This window comes from Colobus angolensis, unplaced genomic scaffold, assembly GCF_000951035.1.
Source record: "Colobus angolensis palliatus isolate OR3802 unplaced genomic scaffold, Cang.pa_1.0 Scaffold67, whole genome shotgun sequence".
Taxonomy (NCBI): domain Eukaryota; kingdom Metazoa; phylum Chordata; class Mammalia; order Primates; family Cercopithecidae; genus Colobus; species Colobus angolensis.
The window spans coordinates 6,003,234-6,022,140 of NW_012120376.1; the positions used below are offsets into that span (position 1 = coordinate 6,003,234).

General features: G+C 53.9%; 2 protein-coding genes and 1 long non-coding RNA gene across 5 annotated transcripts; 2 read left to right on the plus strand and 1 right to left on the minus strand.

The window, feature by feature from the left end:
* The first annotated feature begins 3,926 nt into the window (after positions 1–3,926).
* Positions 3,927–11,010, plus strand: B4GALNT1 (beta-1,4-N-acetyl-galactosaminyl transferase 1). Of its 3 annotated transcripts, XM_011926006.1 has the most exons (11): positions 3,927–4,506; positions 5,121–5,339; positions 5,885–6,049; positions 6,163–6,269; positions 6,727–6,767; positions 6,913–7,093; positions 8,095–8,193; positions 8,338–8,528; positions 8,981–9,121; positions 9,384–9,624; positions 10,187–11,010. In XM_011926006.1, the coding sequence occupies exons 2-11, from the start codon at positions 5,122–5,124 to the stop codon at positions 10,402–10,404; spliced, it is 1,602 nt and encodes a 533-aa protein (XP_011781396.1). In that variant the 5' UTR covers positions 3,927–4,506; position 5,121; the 3' UTR covers positions 10,405–11,010. The 3 variants fall into 3 exon arrangements, with proteins under 3 accessions (XP_011781396.1, XP_011781395.1, XP_011781397.1); XM_011926007.1 differs by lacking the exons at positions 3,927–4,506; positions 5,885–6,049 and adding an exon at positions 4,570–4,710; XM_011926005.1 differs by lacking the exons at positions 3,927–4,506; positions 5,885–6,049 and having other exon boundaries at positions 4,549–5,339.
* Positions 11,004–17,215, minus strand: SLC26A10 (solute carrier family 26, member 10). The gene is made up of 14 exons (XM_011926004.1): positions 16,673–17,215; positions 16,033–16,190; positions 15,699–15,863; positions 15,284–15,436; positions 14,502–14,584; positions 14,207–14,354; positions 14,004–14,117; positions 13,233–13,310; positions 13,048–13,143; positions 12,165–12,281; positions 11,991–12,024; positions 11,817–11,911; positions 11,689–11,743; positions 11,004–11,574 (listed from the first exon to the last, which is right to left on the minus strand). Exons 1-14 carry the CDS (start codon positions 16,902–16,904, stop codon positions 11,411–11,413), a joined length of 1,692 nt encoding a protein of 563 aa, XP_011781394.1. The 5' UTR covers positions 16,905–17,215; the 3' UTR covers positions 11,004–11,410.
* Positions 15,223–18,714, plus strand: LOC105500497. Its single transcript, XR_001000043.1, has 4 exons — positions 15,223–16,484; positions 16,638–17,494; positions 18,282–18,381; positions 18,498–18,714. It is a non-coding gene; the product is annotated as an uncharacterized LOC105500497 (long non-coding RNA).
* The last annotated feature ends 193 nt before the right edge of the window (positions 18,715–18,907 follow it).

Genomic DNA, 18,907 nt, shown 5'->3' on the forward strand with positions numbered 1-18,907 from the left:
GCTAAAACAATTTCTCAGTAATGTCACCAAATTATTAAATAGACACTCACTTTCTTGTTTGTTTGTTTTCAAGATGGAGTCTCACTCTTGTCACCCAGGCTGGAGTGCAATGGCGTGATCTCTGCTCACTGCAACCTCCACCTCCTGGGTTCAAGCCGTTCTCCTGCCTCAGCCTCTGGAGTAGCTGGGATTACAGGCGCCCGCCACCATGGCCAGCTAATTTTTGTATTTTTAGTAGAGACTGGGCTTCACCATGTTGGCCAGGCTGGTCTCGAACTCCTGAGCTCAGATGATCCTCCCTCCTCTGCCTCCCAAAGCACTGAGATCATAGGCGTGAGCCACCGCACCCAGCCAACACTCGCTTTCAACTAAAGTAAATAAAGGAGTGATTTTTTTCTTTTTAGTTTTTAATTTGAAATAATTTCAAACTTAGGTATTTAAAGAATACAGAGCACTCCCACATATCATTTATTCAGCTTCACCAATTTTTCACATTTGGTCACATTTTATCATTTTCTCTCTATACATAATTTTATATAATTTATAATAAAACAATGTAATTAATAATTATTAAATTAGCAATAAAATATAAAGTATACATTATATATACCACATATATATTATATAAATGTGTCACATACATATTCCTATTATTTATTTTTTCTGAACAATTTGAGAGTAGATTGCAGACATCCTTCCACTTTACCCTTTAACACTTTAGGTCATATACTCTAAGAAAAGGGATATTTTATTATATACACACAGTTATCAGCTTTGGGAAATTTAATATTTACCATTTATCTTTTAACAAAGATAAAACAACTTTTATCTAATCAACTTTCCATATTCCAATTTGTTTTTTTAGAAAACAAAAAAGATAGGTTCTTGTTCTGTTACCCAAACTGGAGTGCAGTGGTGCAATCACAGCTCACTGCAGTCTCAAACTCCTGGGCTCAAGCAATCCTCCCACCTCAGCCTCATGAGTAGCTGGTACTACAGCCACGTGCCACCACACCTGGCTAATTTTTTTTTTAAGTTTTTGTAGCCCTGCTAGGTGGCTCACACCTGTAATCCCAAAACTTTAGGAGGCCCAGGCAGAAGGATTGCTTGAGGCTAGAAGTTGGAGACCAACCTGGGCAGTATAGCAAGACTCCATTTCTACAAAAAATAAAAATAAAAATAAATTTCTGTAGAGATGAAATCTCATTATATTGCCCAGGCTAGTCTCAAAGGCCTGGTCTCAAGCGACCCTCCTACTTTGGCCTCCCAAAGTGCTGAGATTAAGGGGATGAACCCCCTCACCTGGCCCCAATTTTTTAAACAGTTCCCCAAAATGTCTGTTATATCACTTTTAATCTAGGATCACATATTGCATTGAGTCGTCATGTCTCTTTAGTCTCCTTTAATCCGGACCAGTTCCTCATTCTTTGTCTTTCAAGACCGACATTTTAAAAAAATACTAGCCACTTTCTTTTTTTTTTTTTTTTGAGGCAAGAGTCTCGGTCTGTCACCCAGACTGGAGTGCAGTGGTGAAGTCTTGGCTCCCTGCAACCTTTGCCTCCCAAGTTCAAGTGATGCTCATGCCTCAGCCTCCCAAGTAGCTGGGACTACAGGTGTGAGCCACCATGCCCGGCTTATGCCCAGTTAATTTTTGTATTAAGTTTCTTTTACTTTTTTTTTCTTTGTGACAGGGTCTCACTCTGTCACCCAGGCTGAAGTGCAGTGGTGCAATCTTGGCTCACTGCAATGTCCATCTCTGGGTTCCAGGGTTCAAGCGATTCTCCTGCCTCAGCCTCCAGAGTAGCTGGGATTACAGGCATGCACCACTATGCCCAGCTAATTTTTGTATTTTTGGTAGAAACAGGGTTTCACCATGTTGGCCGGACTGGTCTGTAACTCCTGACCTCAAGTGATCTACCCACCTCGGCCTCCCAGAATGCTAGAGTTACAGGCATAAGCCACCGTGCCCAGCCTAAGTTTCTTTTATACATAGAAAATATTCCTTACTTGGAGTCTGTTTCTTTGTATTTAAAATCAAGTTATGTATTCCCAGCCAGATCACTACATAAATGATGTCAGGCTTTCTCAAGGGAGCATTTCTGGAGGCACATGATATTCTTCTGTCCCTCATTGGTGATATTAATTTTGGCCACCAGGACAAGGTGCTGTCTGGTTTTCCCACTGTGCAGTTACAATTTTTCCTCTTGCAACGAATAAGCCAACTGTGGGGAGATACTTTAAGCTATGTACATACCCTGCTTCTGTCAAACTTCCCCCTAGAATTAGCATTCATTGATAATTCTTGCCCAAACCAACTTTTACTCTGATGCAAAATAGTTATTTTCTGACTCCATCAGCTCCCTCCACATTTATTAATTGGCATTCTCCCTTCTCCTTTGTTCATTTAATTAATTAATTATCCATGTATTATCAGGGTGGAGTCATGGATTCCTATGTTTTCAATGGTTCATAATTCATTCCTGGTCATCTCCGCTGGGGGCACCAACCAGATAAAGTATACCTGTCTTACATGTTACAAATACTTTTTTCACAGTTTGTCATTTCTCTCTCAAATTTAGTTTATGTTAATTTCTTCACTCACGTTTTTCATATAGTCAGATTTATTAATATTTCCCTTTACATCTGGCTTAGAGATCTCTTCCCTACTCCAAGACCATAAACAAAACAAAAATTCCATAATTTCTTTTTTTGAGACACAGTCTCGCTCTGTCACCCAGGCTACAGTGCCATGGCACCATCTCAGCTCACTGCAGCTTCAACTTCCCGGGCTCAAGCAAGCTTCCCACTTCAACCTCCTGAGCAGTTGGACTACAGGTGTGAGCCACCTTGCTGAGCTAATTTTTAAATTTTTTGTAGAGACAGGGGTCTCACCATGTTGCCCAGGCTGGTCTTGAACTCCTGGTCTCCTGTCGCCTCAGCCTCCCAAAGTGCTGGGATTACAAGCATGAGCCACTGTGCTGAGTTTCATGATTTCTTCACTACTTTTATGACTTCACCTTTAATATTAAAATATTTAATAGATTTGGAATTTTGGTGTAAGAAGGGTAGAGATTCCACTTTTCCCCCAGCTGATTTTAGTCATTTATTTGTATAAAATTCATTCATTCAATAATTAACCACACACACACATATTTTCATAATGTTTTATATTTCTTATTATGTCCTTTTTTCCTATTGAATCTTGATGCATCTTTTTTTTTTTTGAGGCGGAGTCTCGCTCTGTCGCCTGGGCTGGAGTGCAGTGGCCGGATCTCAGCTCACTGCAAGCTCCGCCTCCCGGATTTACGCCATTCTCCTGCCTCAGCCTCCCGAGTAGCTGGGACTACAGGCGCCCGCCACCTCGCCCGGCTAGTTTTTGTATTTTTAGTAGAAACGAGGTTTCACCGTGTTAGCCAGGATGGTCTCGATCTCCTGACCTCGTGATCCGCCCGTCTCGGCCTCCCAAAGTGCTAGGATTACAGGCTTGAGCCACCGCGCCCGGCGAATCTTGATGCATCTTTTATTAGAACCATGGAGCCACAGAACTCTGATTCTCAGCAGTGTGAAGTATCAGGCTGTCTATGACCTAAGGCTTCCAGGCAGAACTACCGCCGATCTGGCCTCTCTGGGGTTCCCTTCCTCCTGCAAGGTTGCACCAAGCGGCAGTTTGGGGAAATAGGCTCTTGAATTACCCAGTGTGTATCTCTTGAGTGTCTGTTAAATAATGGGGGGCAGGGCGGGGGAGGAGGGGAAGAGGGAGGCTGTGTATCAGTCTTTGTTAGCCAGGCAGAGCGTTTATTTTCCAGGGGTTGTTTCTTTTATCTTCACCCTAACATTCAAACTTGACGTGGGTTTTAGCGCGCCCCCGCCCTACCTCTTCCCAAAGCCCTTATTTGCCCATCCTTGCCTACAAGCTCAGAACGAGCAGGCAACGGAATGGCTGGTCTTGGGAGCAGGCGGTTAAGATGCCAGGGTTTGGAGGCTAAGGGCTCGGGGTTGTGAGCGAGGACCTTCCCGCGTCTGCTCCTCGCCCCCGCAGTTTCCTCCGCGCCCACTAGAAGGCGCCGGGGCGCTCGCATTCCCAGCGCGGAGCCGAAGCAGCCGCAACCAGCCGGGAGCTGAGCCGTGCGGCGCTGCGGTGCGAAGAGCCGGGAGGCGGCCAGAGCCCTCCCCGCGCTGCCAGCGGGACACGGAGCCAGGGATCCCCGGCTTTGCCCCCGGGGCTGGGGTGCAACGGACTCTTAACTTGGTCCTCGCGCCCCGCCAACCGCCCCCGGGCAGGAAACGCCCAGAACCACCACCGAGCCGCGCTCCACAAAAGCCCCGAGAGTTCCAAGGCGGGAGGGGTCGGGCGCGCTCCAGAGGCAGGAGGGTCCCCCACACCCTCAGGCTCACGCCCAGCTGCACCATCGATCAGCCCCTAGCCCCATGAGGACCCTCAGGCGGGGGCAGAGAGCCGGCACAGCCCGGACCGAAATTTTGCCGCTGCCTTAGAGCATTAGACAGGTCAGTGCCCGAGGGGGAGGATGAGGGGCGGAGCAGGAGGCGGGAGGAGGCGCGCTTCCCGGTCCACCCTGTCCCCCGCCCCGCTTCCCGAGGCCACTCATCGGGTCACCTCCGCCGGGGGCGCCCGCCAGCACGGGCGTGATTCTGCATTTTTTCCTGACAGGCTAGGTGTGGAGCCGCCCTCCGCAGCCCACCCCAGCCCAGGTGATGCTCGGACTGAGGAGTGGGGGGCCCGCTGGCCAGGGCGGGCTGCGGGCTTCGGGACTGCCACTGCCCTAATAGAGCGGGGCTTTTCCAAAGCTCACGCACGGCCGCGTCGAAACCGCGGCATCCAAATGTCTTCAGAATTAAGATGCCAGGCCTCGGGTGTGAGAGGAAACCGAGATGCGGGAGAGGGCGAGAAGAAAGGAGGCCGGGAGACCCTGGGGCCTGAGAAGTGAGGGGAGGGGCACCGAGAAAACCGCGGCTGGCAGTGCAAATCCTAGCGCGATGTGTGGAGTGGAGAGCGCTCTTGGGAGCCGGCAGGAGCCTCTGAGGACGCGGGGGCCAAGGGCCCCATCCCTGGCTCTCCCTTCTTCCCTCCCTTTCTCACTCCCCACCCTACTCCCACCTAGGATGTGGCTGGGCCGCCGGGCCCTGTGCGCGCTGGTCCTTCTGCTCGCTTGCGCCTCGCTGGGGCTCCTGTACGCGAGCACCCGGGACGCGCCCGGCCTCCGGGCACCTCTTGCGCCGTGGGCGCCCCCGCAGAGCCCCCGCAGGCCCGTGCTGCCAGATCTTGCTCCTGAGCCCCGCTACGCACACATCCCGGTCAGGATCAAGGAGCAAGTAGTGGGGTGAGTGCCGACCACAGCGGCGCAGCGCGGCGCTCGCTGGGGTTGGTCTGGGGGCTTTTGTTTCCTCCACTGCTGGGCTCAGATGCCTGCGTTCTCCTAACGGGTTGTGTGGAGTGAAGTGGGAGGTGGAAGTGGGAGGCTGCTAGGGCTTGGACTGGGGAAAATCTGTTCTCCCTGAATCTTGCCATGGGGATGAGGATGGGGATGGGCGTGGGAGGTTGTGCAGTCAAGAGAGGGCCCTGAAAGACTCCCTGAGGTCCTGATTCAGGTATGAGAAGAGACTCCAGGTGGGCTCCTGGTTGGTGGGTAGGCAGCTCCTGAAATCCTAGTAATTGGCCCTGTCCTACAACTCTAAAATCCAGATTTAGGGGCTAGGTCGTCCGATCCTTGGTCCCCCTCCCGAAGACTATTAGAAGGGCAGCGTTTAAGGGGATGGATCCTAGATGGATAGAATTTCAGGGCCAAGGTGTGGGGTGCTATGTCAGTGTTTACGGGATGAATGGAGCTGTGTAGCTGGGTCTGATGACCCTTACTACCCCCTTCAGGCTGCTGGCTTGGAACAACTGCAGTTGTGAGTCCAGTGGGGGGGGCCTCCCCCTCCCCTTCCAGAAACAAGTCCGAGCCATTGACCTCACCAAGGCCTTTGACCCTGCAGAGCTGAGGGCTGCCTCTGCCACAAGAGAGCAGGAGTTCCAGGCCTTTCTGTCAAGGTACCAGCTTGAAAGAAGGGCATGACTCCACAGGGGGAGAGCAGTGATTGTGCCGGGAGGGAGAGACCCTCTCCCCCTGACTCTGCTCTGTCCTCTCCTTCCTCCACTGCCAGGAGCCAGTCCCCAGCTGACCAACTGCTCATAGCCCCTGCCAACTCCCCGCTCCAGTACCCCCTACAAGGTGTGGAAGTTCAGCCCCTCAGGAGCATCTTGGTGCCAGGTAGGGAGGAGGGTCCCAGAGGATGACCTCAGCCACAATGGGGGTGGCAGAGCCCAAGGCTGGGTGGGGAAGAATGGGAGATGATTGGAATGGGAGATGGGAACCTCTGATGAAAGAGGGACTTAAGCTCAAAAGGGGGCTTATAAGGTGGGAGGTGAGGACGGAAGGGACTCTAGGAATTTCAGAAGACTGTAACTGGGGAGTTTTGGGGGAAAGAATCTATTCTTTTCTGACTAACCATTGGTTAGGTGGTGGGCAGGGCAGGCCATAGGGCAAGCTTTGATGGGAAGGGCTCAAAAATCAGTCACTGTAGGCTATGTTACAGTGTGCCCTGCTGAGGCCTCAATAAGAAGAATGGGTGGAAAGTTCTCTATTGTATGTGTGACAGCAGGGAGAGAAAATGAGAAAGAATTCAGGGCTGCCTATGTGATTCTGATCCCCGCCTCCTTTCTCCTAGGGCTGAGCCTTCAGGCAGCTTCTGGTCAGGAGGTATACCAGGTGAGAGAAAACAGGAAGGCAAGGAGACCAAGTAGGCATCAAGAATGCTGAGAAGGAGGCAGGGCTACTAAGGGAAGGATGGACGAATCAGGGAGGCAAGAAGTGGGTCTGGGGCCTAACCCTGCACTCTCCAATCCCCTCCTAGGTAAACCTGACTGCCTCCCTAGGCACCTGGGATGTGGCAGGGGAAGTGACTGGAGTGACTCTCACTGGAGAGGGGCAGGCAGATCTCACCCTTGTCAGCCCAGGGCTGGACCAACTCAACAGGCAACTACAACTGGTCACTTACAGCAGCCGAAGCTACCAGACCAACACAGCAGACACAGGTGTGAGGCCTGGGTGGGGAGAGGGGCAGGCTGGGCAAACAGAGAAGAACCGGAAAGGCTGGAGTGGGCAAATGGCAGAGGGCATGGGAGGCATCTGGGCTATGGCCAGAGCTGTCCTGCCACACAATGGGTGCTTCAACTGGACCAGCAGGGCCAGAGAGGGAGAAAAGGGACCTTTGTTCATCTGGGGCTGGAGCAGGCCAGAGGGAAACCCGAGCTTTGGGTGTGTCTCCCCTTTAGGCCAACCATGGGGGCCCCAGGAAGAGACCGGTCTAAGGAGTTAGAAGACTATATTTCCAACCCACCCCTTACTAGATGGCAAAGCCCTTTACTTTCCTGAGTTCCCATTTCTTTTCCAGCAAAAGGGGCCTCAGAGCCCTCCTGCTTCTCCCCAAAGCTGGTTTGTTGCACTAAGTTTGCTTCGACCTTAGGGCCTTTGCACTTGCTGTTTTCTCAGCCTGGAATGCTCTTCCCCAGATTTTTGCAGACTGGCTCCTTCTTATCATTTAGATCTCAGCTCAAATGTCTCCTCTTCACTATTACATTACTTATTTGTCTTATTTTCCATTCAATACTTACCAGTATCTGAATTTTTAAATTTACTTAGCCTGGCACCAGACTGACTAGGTTGCTATCAGTTTTGTTGCTTAATAGTTGTGTAAATGTGGCAACTTTTCTGTGTCTCAGCTTCTTTTTCTGTTGTAGGAATCTACTTAATAGGGCTATCATGAGGATAAAATGAGTTCATATATTTAAGGTAATTTTTTTAACAGGTCTGGCACATAGTAAGTGCTCAATAAAGGTTAGCTTTTACTTAAAATTTTCTTTATTGTTTTTCTCCTACCCATTAGAATGTAAGTTCCATGAAGGTATGAACCTTGTGTTTTTTTCCACCAAGGCCTAGAAAGGTAGGACACAGAGTAGGCACTTAAATATTGATTGGCTGAAAACAGAATGTTGTCCCACCCTTCAGGGTCAAACGCCATGTCCTTTCTTCCCAGTCCGGTTCTCCACCGAGGGACATGAGGCTGCTTTCACCATCCGCATAAGACACCCACCCAACCCTCGGCTGTACCCACCTGGGTCTCTACCTCAGGGAGGTGAGGCTGATAGGGGCAGGGACATACTAGATCCAGCATTGGTGGGGAGCAAGTAGGGAGAAGGCAGTCCTGGGAGGGGATATCTACCTGTTCCCCTCTCCCAACTCGCCTTGTCTGCACCTAACCCTGTGCCCTCAATCTCAGCCCAGTACAACATCAGCGCTCTAGTCACGATTGCCACCAAGACCTTCCTCCGTTATGATCGGCTACGGGCTCTCATCACCAGTATCCGCCGCTTCTACCCAACGGTTACCGTGGTCATCGCCGACGATAGCGACAAGCCAGAGAGCGTTAGTGGCCCCTACGTGGAACACTATCTCATGCCCTTCGGCAAGGTGTGCAGCTAGCAGGCTGAACGGCAGGCCAGAGGACTCCCGCAGTGGGTGCGCCCTCAATCTGCAGCCTCCAGGGTAGTGATTCGAGGACCACCTGCCTCAGAATCATGGGGTGCCTGTTAAGCATGAGGATTCCTGGAATGTAAGCTTCGTGGGAGCAGGAAATTCTCTCTGCATTCTTAGAATGGTGCTTAGTGCATAATGGCATTCAATAAAATAGCTGATGAATGAATAAATAAATGCACACAGAAATTAAACGCATTCCGAGACCACTGACTTGGAACCTCTGTGGGGGATCTGCATTTTTTTTTACCTAGCTCCTGGCCATTCGAAAGCACTCAAATGTCTGGAGAAGAATACAAGCTGAGAAGGGTCGGGGGAGAGAAAGAAAGGTGGCAGAGGGCCATGTCCTATTTCTGCAGCCTCCCCAACCACACACACCTTTCCGCCAGGGCTGGTTCGCAGGCCGGAACCTGGCCGTGTCCCAAGTAACCACCAAGTACGTGCTGTGGGTGGACGACGACTTCGTCTTCACCGCGCGGACGCGGCTGGAGAGGCTTGTGGACGTGCTGGAGCGGACGCCCCTGGACCTGGTAGGGCAGGGGCCGCAGGATGTGAGGGTGGAGAAGGGCCTTGAACAGGCTGAGGCCACAGCGGGGACGCTGCGGCTAGGAACGGCCAGCCCTGGGACAGAAAGAGGACCACGAAGTGGGGCCTGGGGACTGTCTGGGTCTTGCAGGGGTGAAGCGGAAGAGGATGGGGCAGGGGTACCCCCGAAGGCACCAGAGCGCAGACCTTGCCCCCTTCGGGTGCCGGATCCCCGGCTGCCTGGAGCCAGCCTCCCTCTCCCTGCAGGTGGGGGGCGCGGTGCGCGAGATCTCCGGCTTCGCTACCACTTACCGGCAGCTGCTGAGCGTGGAGCCCGGCGCCCCAGGCCTCGGGAACTGCCTCCGGCAAAGGCGCGGCTTCCACCACGAGCTCGTCGGCTTCCCAGGCTGCGTGGTCACCGACGGCGTGGTTAACTTCTTCCTGGCGCGGACTGACAAGGTGCGCGAGGTCGGCTTCGACCCCCGCCTCAGCCGCGTGGCTCATCTGGGTGAGTGGCGCCCCCTCCCGGTCGACCCTGGCAGGAACCCCACAGAGAGCTGGCGCACCCGCCTCTCCTGGGCTGCACCCGCGCCCAGCCGCCACCGGGAACCCTAGAACAGTTCTGCAATGATTTACCAAGACCTGCACCTGGACGACAGACAGAGCTCTCACCCTCTTCCAGCCCCGCATACCCTTTAAATCTCTATTCCCAGCAACAACCGCTGGGCCCCTCCTCCCCGCCCCCGTAAGCTTCCCAGTCACTGTTCCCGCCACCCCTACTCTACTCCCAGCGCTTCCCCTAGTTCAGACCATAGTCCGTGCAACCCATCTGGCGTTTATTTAACCTCTGGGAGTGGGGGTAGGTTTTTCCATTTTCAAAGCACAAGTATATTGACTCCATTTACACAAGAGTAAAACTGAGACCCAGGGAGTTGATTTACTTGCTCAAGGTCCTTAGAAACAAGCCTTTGCACACACACTTTCCACACCCTAAATCTGAGAGTTCTCCCTTACCGGTCGGCCTTCTGCACCCTTGGGATCCCTCACTGTGTACTCCCCTCCACCCCCAGAATTCTTCTTGGATGGGCTTGGTTCCCTTCGGGTTGGCTCCTGCTCCGACGTCGTGGTGGATCATGCATCCAAATTGAAGCTGCCTTGGACATCAAGGGATGCCGGGGCAGAGACTTACGCCCGGTACCGTTATCCAGGATCACTGGATGAGAGCCAGATGGCCAAACACCGGCTGCTCTTCTTCAAACACCGGCTACAGTGCATGACCTCCCAGTGATGGCCCGCAGGGGATTTCTGACTCTCAGGCTGGGCCTGCTTCCTTGTCCCTGCCAGGAATTTCCAACAAACCCCACCCACCCTGTGAGCACTCTACTGGCAGTCCCTGAGCCTCTAGTTCCTCACTCTTCCTTTTCAGAACCTTATGCCCAATAGGGGTTGTCCTGGTGACACCCCTCCTTTTTCGAGTGCCCAGAGGCCTGGTGGAGCCATAACCTCTCCCACAGCCAGTGCCAAGTCCTCCCCCTCCCTATTCTCATGGGGCAGGAAATGGGGGGATCACTTTCCAAGTGCCAAAGAGCCCAGGGGGACTCTAAGAACTAAGGTGGAAACACTGTCCTCTCATCTTCTTGGGACTGAGGGGGTGGGGAAGCTCCCCAACACATAATCCCAAGACTGTACCCCTCACCCGCATCTTCAGATCCAGTACTCTGTGTACCTGCTCCAGGCCCACCCCCACAGAGATAACTTGCGGCAGTGGGGCTGGGGTGAGGGCCGGTGAACACATGGTGAAAGCCATTCTTAGTTGTGTCTCTGCAATGCTGTGGGCACAAAAGACGGAGCACCAGAGTCCCTGTGCAAACACCTAGACTCACTTCATGGATTCCAAAGCTCTCAGCTTCATTTTATTAGTTACGTTAGGTAAGGGAGCTCAAGGTCATGGTCTTCATCACACACGTGTCATCGGGGCCCTCTGCACTCCACATGATGAGGTCAGACCCACACTGTGCAAATCTTTGGGTCAGTGAGCTCCTGGAGACGAGAGGAGACATGTCAGAAATAGATTAGGCACCCTCTCCCTTGATGAAATGTGGCAGTCCTCTCAGGGGTACCCCACCTGCTTAGGGATCTGAGTTCTTCAGTTCCTCACCCATAGCTCAGCCTGGGCTCCCTGAGTTGGTCTTCAATCCACTATTCATTCCATCCCCACCCTTTTCTTCTTGATCTTCCTCCGCAGACCCTTTCCCAAACCCCTCTCCCTGAGTCTCCAGCCACTTACCCCTGCCTCACTTGCCGCAGCCCAGTGCCTCCCGGCTCTCGCTCCTGGTGCTACTGCCCCTTACCAGGCTCCCCAGGGCATAAGCAGCTGCATCCTGCACACTCACAAACAGCTGATCTGGGGTCACCCTGTCCAGGAGTCCTGCCCGAGTCAGTGTTCCCAGCACCGAGGCTATGTGGGGAGGGTGTCAGGCTCTGAGACCCTAAGTCCACACCAGGTCCTTTTCCCTCCCGCAGGTGTCCAGTCATTGCCCAGGCACTGGGCCCTGCTCTTCACACATCTCACCATTACACTGAGCCAGGAGGAGGCGGATCCTAGCATCTCGACATCGGCTGGCCAGCTGCAGGGATGGGGCAAAGGGGTTAAGATCAGAGGGTATGAGTGAGATGCTAAGGGGTTTCTCCTCAACCTGCCCTCTCCCTCACCTGCACCACTTCTCTGGCCCCAGCAGCATCTGCAAAGGTGACACCACTGAAGTCTAGGATCACCACCCTGACAGGCTCAGCAACTAGAATGGGAGAAGACAGGAGTACCCAGGTGCCACCATGCAACATGTCCAAATCTTCCTTCTTGTCACTCCATCTTACCTGCAACAGTTGGGCCATCTGGCTTTGAAGTCTCCTATGAGTAAAGAAGGGCAGTCACCACAACTGAGACACAGCATGAACATGCACCCCTTGAGCACAAGGATCCCCCTCAGACCGCCCACCTGCCTCCCACTCCCTGAGGATCCACATTCCTCCTAAACCAAGCTCCCTCACCTTTTCTCCTTCTCCAAGCCCCAGGTGCCACTCCAGGTTGCGGCGAAACTGCCCACGGGTCCCAAAGTACAGCGGTGTTGGATAGCTCAGGATGCAGAGCCCCGGGACCTGGAGGAGCTAAGAGGTCAGAGGGTCAGAGAAACATCCGGGGCTAATCTTCGCTTCCTTCTTTGGCTGCAGCCCACCCACCTTGTGGCTTCCTCTGAGTGGCCTGTAGAGCTCTGTTCCCTCAGCCTGTCCAAGTGCCAGGCACTGCACCCTAGGGAAGAAGGTGGAGCCAGATTTCCAGCTTAGCCTGGCCTGGCTGGAGAGTCACCCCAAGCACCTCATTCTCTCCCCTGCCCTGACCTCAACTCCACTCATCTCTATGCCCACCTCCGGGTGCGGCAGACCACAGTCATCATGGAGAAGACTACACCCACAGCGAGGCCCAAATCCACATTCAGGGTCACTACAGCCACCCAGGTGACCATCCACACAGCCTGCAGGACAGGGATAAGGGTGGATTGCCCAAAAGAAAAGGCAGGCCATCACTGCTGGGTAAAGAGATCCAGGGCAGTGTTTACCAAGGCAAGTGATGGGGAGAGATGACCCGGGAAGAAGCAGAAAGCACGACAGAGGGAAAGAACAGGGTTGATTCAATGGGACACACACCAAATGTAATGACCTGCACCAGTTGGGAAGTTACAAATATTCAGGTCCAAAGGGTTCAGACCCCATCCTTTCCCTTGCCTGTGAGTAAAGCGTATTAGGAGTTACATTTGTTGGGGGAGTGGGTGGGTTGCAGAACTTAGGACCAGGACAGTTAGCTTTGGTTCAGGGCAGAGGCTGGGGATGCTAAGAAGATGGGAGGGGGCCATCTGGGGGTAATGGCATTTCTCACAAAGTCCACACGACTGATGTGCCATAGTTGTGGAAGTTCCTGCATCTGGAAGAACATCTGGCGCATGCTGGAGATGTTGATGCAAGCCAGGACAGCCTTGAGCCAGAAGAGGTGGGCTGACTACCTCCATGTCCTGGAATACAGCCACCCCTCCCAGCCATGCTCATGCCTCCTCTGCTCCTTACCTTGGGCAGATAGTAAAAGAAGGGCCCCAGCCACAGCAGCACCGACAGGACCACTATGCAGGAGAAGAGGCCTGCCAGCTAGAGGGAAGGAGGGACGGGAGCAAAAAAAGGGAGTCTCCCACCCCCACATGAGAGCTGGTCTCCCTGCCCACTCTGCCTTATCTTCCTCAGAAGTCTCCCTTCTCCCAAATCTCCTTCCACACATCCCCCTTCTTAATATTCTGCCATTCACATCTAACCCTCCCCTCCCCGCCAATTAATTAAATGCCCATTATTCACCAATCTCCCTGTAGATGTCTGTTGTTCAAGTTCCCCAGTTTTGCAGCCCACCTCCACCTTAAAAGCCACTGTTGGGTTACCCTATAAGCAGGCTCACCATGTGCTTAGGGCACCAGCAAAGTAAGGGAAACCAAAAATATTAGGGGGAGACTTTGATATGTGATATTCCTTTTAAAAAGACAATGTCATTGTGTGAAAAAAATAATTTTATCTCAAGTTTATTTTATAGTTTTGTGTTTTTATTTTGAACCACATCTGGGGCACCATAAACTTTTTCAGTGCTTAGAGCCTACAAAGGTCTTACTGGAACATTGTTATCTTCCATCTCTCCCATCTATAATTCCATCTCCTCGCTCACCCTTTCTCACAGATCCCCAGTCTTCTCTATATAGGTGCCACCTGGGTACCTAACCATCTTCCACCTGTTTCTCCAGCACCACCACTTTGCCTGGATGGCCCATCCTTTCTCCTCATCCAAGGATGCCCTCTTACCTGTGTTTTCCCACCAGCATCCACCAATAGACTGGTGGTGGCCAGCGTAGCCGAGTTGGGAAAGCAAGAGAAGAGGGAGGAGATGAGGTTGGAGGCACCATGTGCCAGGAGCTCCTGGAGGGATGCAGTGAGATGAAGTGGGAGAGACAAAGGCATGGTGGGAAGTCAAATGAGAGGGTTGGGGTCCACAGTCAGAATCCCACCTGGTTGGAGTCAATAGTGTAGCTATACTTGTCTGCATAGATGGAGGCCAGGGAGGCAGACACCGCAAAAGTAACCAGGGCGATGGGCAGCGAGTCAGCCAGAATCCTGGGCAGCTCAGCCAGGTTGGGGAGGAGGGGTTGGGGAAATCTGGAGAGGGAGGGATCCATGGTGAGGAGGAGTTGGGTGCTTCAGTGAGATAAGGAAAGCAAAGAAAATAGGGGGTGGAGATAAGAAGAAGTGTTAGGTGGGAGAGGTGGGAGAAGAGAAAGCTGGCGTCTTTTCATTCTGTCTTACCCTCCAGGCAACAACCCCACTATCTGGACATGGTATCTTGTGTCCAGAGAAGAGGTGAAGCAGAGCACGGAGGCCAGAAGCACCTGAGAAAGAGAGCAAAATGAAGGCATGGGAAGAGATGGGGTCCCTGGCAGAAGCTAGAAGGAGCTGACCATGAGAGAGGACTATAATGCAGGTCTAGCTGGTTGCAGGAGCCCAGCACCTGGGGGAGCAGGGATGTGTTTGGGATGGGGGCCTGACAACTGATTTGGAGTGTGGAGCTGGGAAAGAGGGATGACATATGCCTGAGGCCACAGAGCGCTGGAGCCACCAAAGTAAGATGGTGGATATGAAGAGATGCCACTGAGCCTTCCAAAGAGGGAAGCTGGACGATATCTAGTGATATACTGGCATCTGTGGAGACGCGGAACGTTTATTTAGTGGGGTAGAGAGAGAAATGTCAGTGGAGGGTGGAGAGGAAGATGCACTGTGAATTACAGGGAAGGACCCTCGTGAGGACAGGCGTCAGAGAAAGTGCTGTGACCAGCAAGACCTCAAGGGAGCGCTGTAGGATGGTAGAAGGAACTCCAAGAGGTGTAGGGGGTGTTCCGTGAGAGACGTGGGACAGTGTCGAGGGGGACTGTGGAAGGTCAAAGCATCCTCCTGCAGGAGGCCAGGGAAAGTGTGAGCTGGCCCTCTGTTCCGTGGCCTCTCTGCACTCCACCAGGGGGCGGCAGCGGCCAGTTCCCACAGGACTGCAGGGTCTGTGCAGGCAGGGTGCCGGCGCGCACGGCCATCCTCACCATGACGACTTCCCCCGGGATCGGCGTGGGTAACCGGTCTCGGAATCTCACGTTCAATTCCTTGACCGGCACGAGCAGCGCCAGGCTGAGCGCCGAGATGGTCAGTTCGGCCGGACTGCTCCGGGGCAGCGCAGTCAGCACGGCGGCCAGCGTCTGCGGGCAGGGGCTGTGAGCAGAAGGCCCCTTGCCAGCGTTCATGCGCCCCGGCGCGGGCCCCCCAGAGCGAGGCCCTCTCTCCCCAGTGCCACCAGGGCTTCCAACTCCGCAGCGCCCTCGGTCAGCCACGTGGCTCCAATTTCCTTTCCTGCGCCCTTGTCACACACTAGCCCTTCACCCTCCGGCCTTCCTCCCTTTTCGAATTTCCCTATTCCCGGGACCTCTAGAAGCCCCTTCTCCTTTCTTCTCCCACCCCCACCTTGAAGAGAGAGAAGCAGCCGATCTGGCGCGGGAGGGACAACCCCAAGAGGCTCGGCAGCTGGGACACGAGCACGTGCAGCGCGACCCCGCTGGTCAGCGCCTTGACCACAGGCTCGGACAAAAAGGTGGACAGGACGCCGAGTTGCAGCACGAACATCCCCAGCTGCGGGGGAGAAGATGTGCAGTCACCAACTAGAGGAGGAGCAAACCAACCCCGCGCACCTCCGCCCTCCCGAACCCAAGCTGAAGGCTGGTCCCTCCCTCTCCCCCTGCCCAATTTCCCGGGCCCCCCAGCAGGGATCCCCCGGGATCCTCCCCTGGTCCTCCCTCACCATCAGCGCCCCGCTCCCGAAGGCCACGGCTGCGGCTACCCCAACCCGCTGAGCGTCCAACTGCTCCTTCTCGATTCCGCTCAGGTTCCCCACAAGGGGTTCTGGCACCAGCCGCTCAACGGCCGAACCTGTCATGAGGCTGAGTATGGCGAACGTTCCTGCAGCCCGGGGACAAATACAGACATCACCAGCTGTGCAGCCCTGGGCAGGACAACAGCTCAGGCTCCATGCCCTGGGGCCGAGATGCTGCTGCCAGACTCTGCTCTCCAAAAAGGCTGCTGCCCGGTCAAGACTGTGGGGCGCGAAGAGCTGCACCAGCCGGCAAAAACTACTCCCTCCTGCAGATTCTCTGCCTACTGCGCGCCCCTTTTGGGGACCATGCACCTATTCTTCCCCTTTCAAGTCCCTGAGATGTTCATTTTAACCAAATTTCATAGGGGAAAAAAGTTCAGGTAAACTCCCACCTCTTTGCACCCACTCTAGCAAGCATTGCCTAGGTCAGTTTCCTCGCAGGACTGGGCAAGGAGGGAGGTGAAGATGGGAGAGGTGAACAGGGAAATGAGGAAGAAGGGAAATAACAGCCCCTGTCCATTTTCATCCCACAGGGAAGAAGAGTCATTGGAAGTTCCTGGTCACTCACCTGTGGACAGGTGTCTCCCAGTACCCAGCAAGCTGTAGATGAGGACTGGGAAGAAAGAAGTGTAGAGTCCAAACACCGGGGGCACGGAGGCCAGGAGAGCAAAGGCCATGCCTGGGATAGAAGTGGATGGAAAGGTGTGCTGTGGGGAGGGGGCCTTGTCCAACCTCCAGGACTTAAACGCCCTTCCCAGACTCTTAGGGGCTGGCATCGAGGATGCTAAATCATGCCTCATGAGGGAACTGAGGAGTTAATGGGGCTCAGTGGGCGATCATGGGGCAGACAAGGTCAGGAACGCTGTGGCCAAGTCCTGGGGGCCAGACGTTGTGCCCCTCTCCAGTTCTCTGAGCCAGAACCTGTCCAGGGCTTCTTGCAGGATTGTGCAGATGAGGGGAGGTGGGTGTGGGGATCCGATGGAGCTCCACAGTCCTTACCCCAAACTTGGCCTCATATCCCTCTCTCCTACCCGCAGCGGCAGGAACCCACCATCTGCTCCCGGATTCCCAGCTCCCTAAGCCTCCTCCCGGAAGCCCTCTAGAGCTTGTGCTCCAGACAGACTGCTGTTAAGGCCTCTCACCCTGGGGCACGTGCACGATGCCCACGGTCACTCCGGCCACCGCATCTCCGAGCAGCCAGGCCCGCCAGCGGTAATGGGGCAGCCAGTGCAGCGGCGGCAGCCGAGCCAGCAGCAGGCGCCACGCCCCCGTCCCGGAACAAGCGCGAGCCCGCAGCCTCCACAGCCCGAAGAGCCGGGGAAAGCGGCGCTCTGCAGGTAGCTCCGGTTCCTGCTCTTCGCCCCCGAAGAGCTGATGGAACCGAACCTCGGTGAGAGCTTCCCTGAGCCTGGTTCCCAAGGGGTACTTAAGGTCAGAGGTGTCCCCCGCGCCTGGGTAGGTCCTGGTGCCCTGAATCCCGCTCATTTTGCCCTTGGCCACCTCCAACTCCGCCCCGTCTTAAATACTCCTCCGCCAGCTAAGCCTTGAGTCCCGCCTCCCACGAAGCAGGGTCCAATCCGGCCCTGAGGACACCCTCTCTTGAGGACCTTCTCCAGTCTGGCGAGAGCCGCGGCTTGGAGAGGGAGAGTCTCTATGTTAGGCGTTTCTGCAGACATCCTTGGCCGGATCCAATCGCTGGCTCTGGGGTGGCTGTGGAATTGTGTAGAGATTAGAGAGAGAGAAGCCGAAAGGCAAGTGCACCCCAACACTCAACACCCGCTATTTACCCCTCCTTAGACTTTTCACTTCACTCCCAGTTCCTTTCCCCATCCGCACCTTGGGCGGAGAGAGGCTGGTTCCTCTTGGGTCCTTCCCTGAGCCGCTACATTCTCCCAGCCAGAGCATAAAGTTCAGCACCCGTCCCGAACCTCACCCAGACCCACATCTTCATGGGGCACAGCTGGCTCCAAGAAGCAGTTTCGTGTCCTACTGACATGGAATGCAGCCACATGTATTGATTGGACAGGGATAATGACAGAACCAGAACCCACACCTCTGTGAGGAGTGGCTGGGCCTAGTTCAGGGCCTCAGGGGAAATATTGAACCCACAGGAAATTTTTTTCTTAGGAACCAAAAAAACGGAAGCACCATTTATCACATTCAAATGCTTTTCACAGGCCAGGGGCAATGGCTGATGTCTGTAATCCCAGGACTTTGTGAGGCCGAGGCAGGTGGATCACCTGAGGTCAGGAGTTCGAGACCAGCCTGATCAACATGGTGAAACCCTGTCTCTACTAAAAGATAAAAAAAAAAAAACAACCCGGGCATAATGGCAGGTGCCTGTAATCCCAAGCTACTCGGGAGGCTGAGGCGGGATAATCGCTTGAACCCAGGAGGTGGAGGTTGCAGTGAGCTGAGATGGAGCCACTGCATTCAAACCTGGGTGACAGAGTGAGACTCCATCTCAAAAAAAAAAAAGCAAATGCTGTTCACAAAGTAGGCATTCAAAAGCACATACGTGGACATACGTGGTTAAACTAAGTGCAAAGGAGTCAGTCACCCACCTCATGTGTACCTATGGTTCCTAAAGAAATACAAAGATTCTAACTCTAGAATCCTGCTGTTGGCCACGATCCCCTCCTCCATTGGCAAGAATCTTCGGCACCCCTCCCCATGATCCTCTGGTCCCCCAGTCCATGACCCCAAAGCCCTGGGGGTGGGGTGCAGTGAGGGTGGGTCTCCCCTCTTCAATTCCTCCTATTGTTCCACAGAAGTCTTATCTAGGCGCTACGTCCTGTCCCCC

What these genes read in the sequence shown, in the direction of transcription:
- B4GALNT1 (XM_011926005.1), top strand. Translation starts at nt 4,891, where the DNA reads ATGCGGGAGAGGGCGAGAAGAAAGGAGGCCGGGAGACCCTGGGGCCTG. An exon ending in CTGGTCAGGAGGTATACCAG is followed by an intron (nt 6,768 to 6,912) that starts GTGAGAGAAAAC and finishes ATCCCCTCCTAG; the next exon opens with GTAAACCTGACTGCCTCCCT. An exon ending in ATCTCATGCCCTTCGGCAAG is followed by an intron (nt 8,529 to 8,980) that starts GTGTGCAGCTAG and finishes CCTTTCCGCCAG; the next exon opens with GGCTGGTTCGCAGGCCGGAA.
- SLC26A10 (XM_011926004.1), bottom strand. Translation starts at nt 16,904, where the DNA reads ATGAGGCATGATTTAGCATCCTCGATGCCAGCCCCTAAGAGTCTGGGA. An exon ending in ACACTATTGACTCCAACCAG is followed by an intron (nt 14,118 to 14,206) that starts GTGGGATTCTGA and finishes GCATCCCTCCAG; the next exon opens with GAGCTCCTGGCACATGGTGC. An exon ending in TGGTGCAGGTGAGGGAGAGG is followed by an intron (nt 11,744 to 11,816) that starts GCAGGTTGAGGA and finishes CCATCCCTGCAG; the next exon opens with CTGGCCAGCCGATGTCGAGA.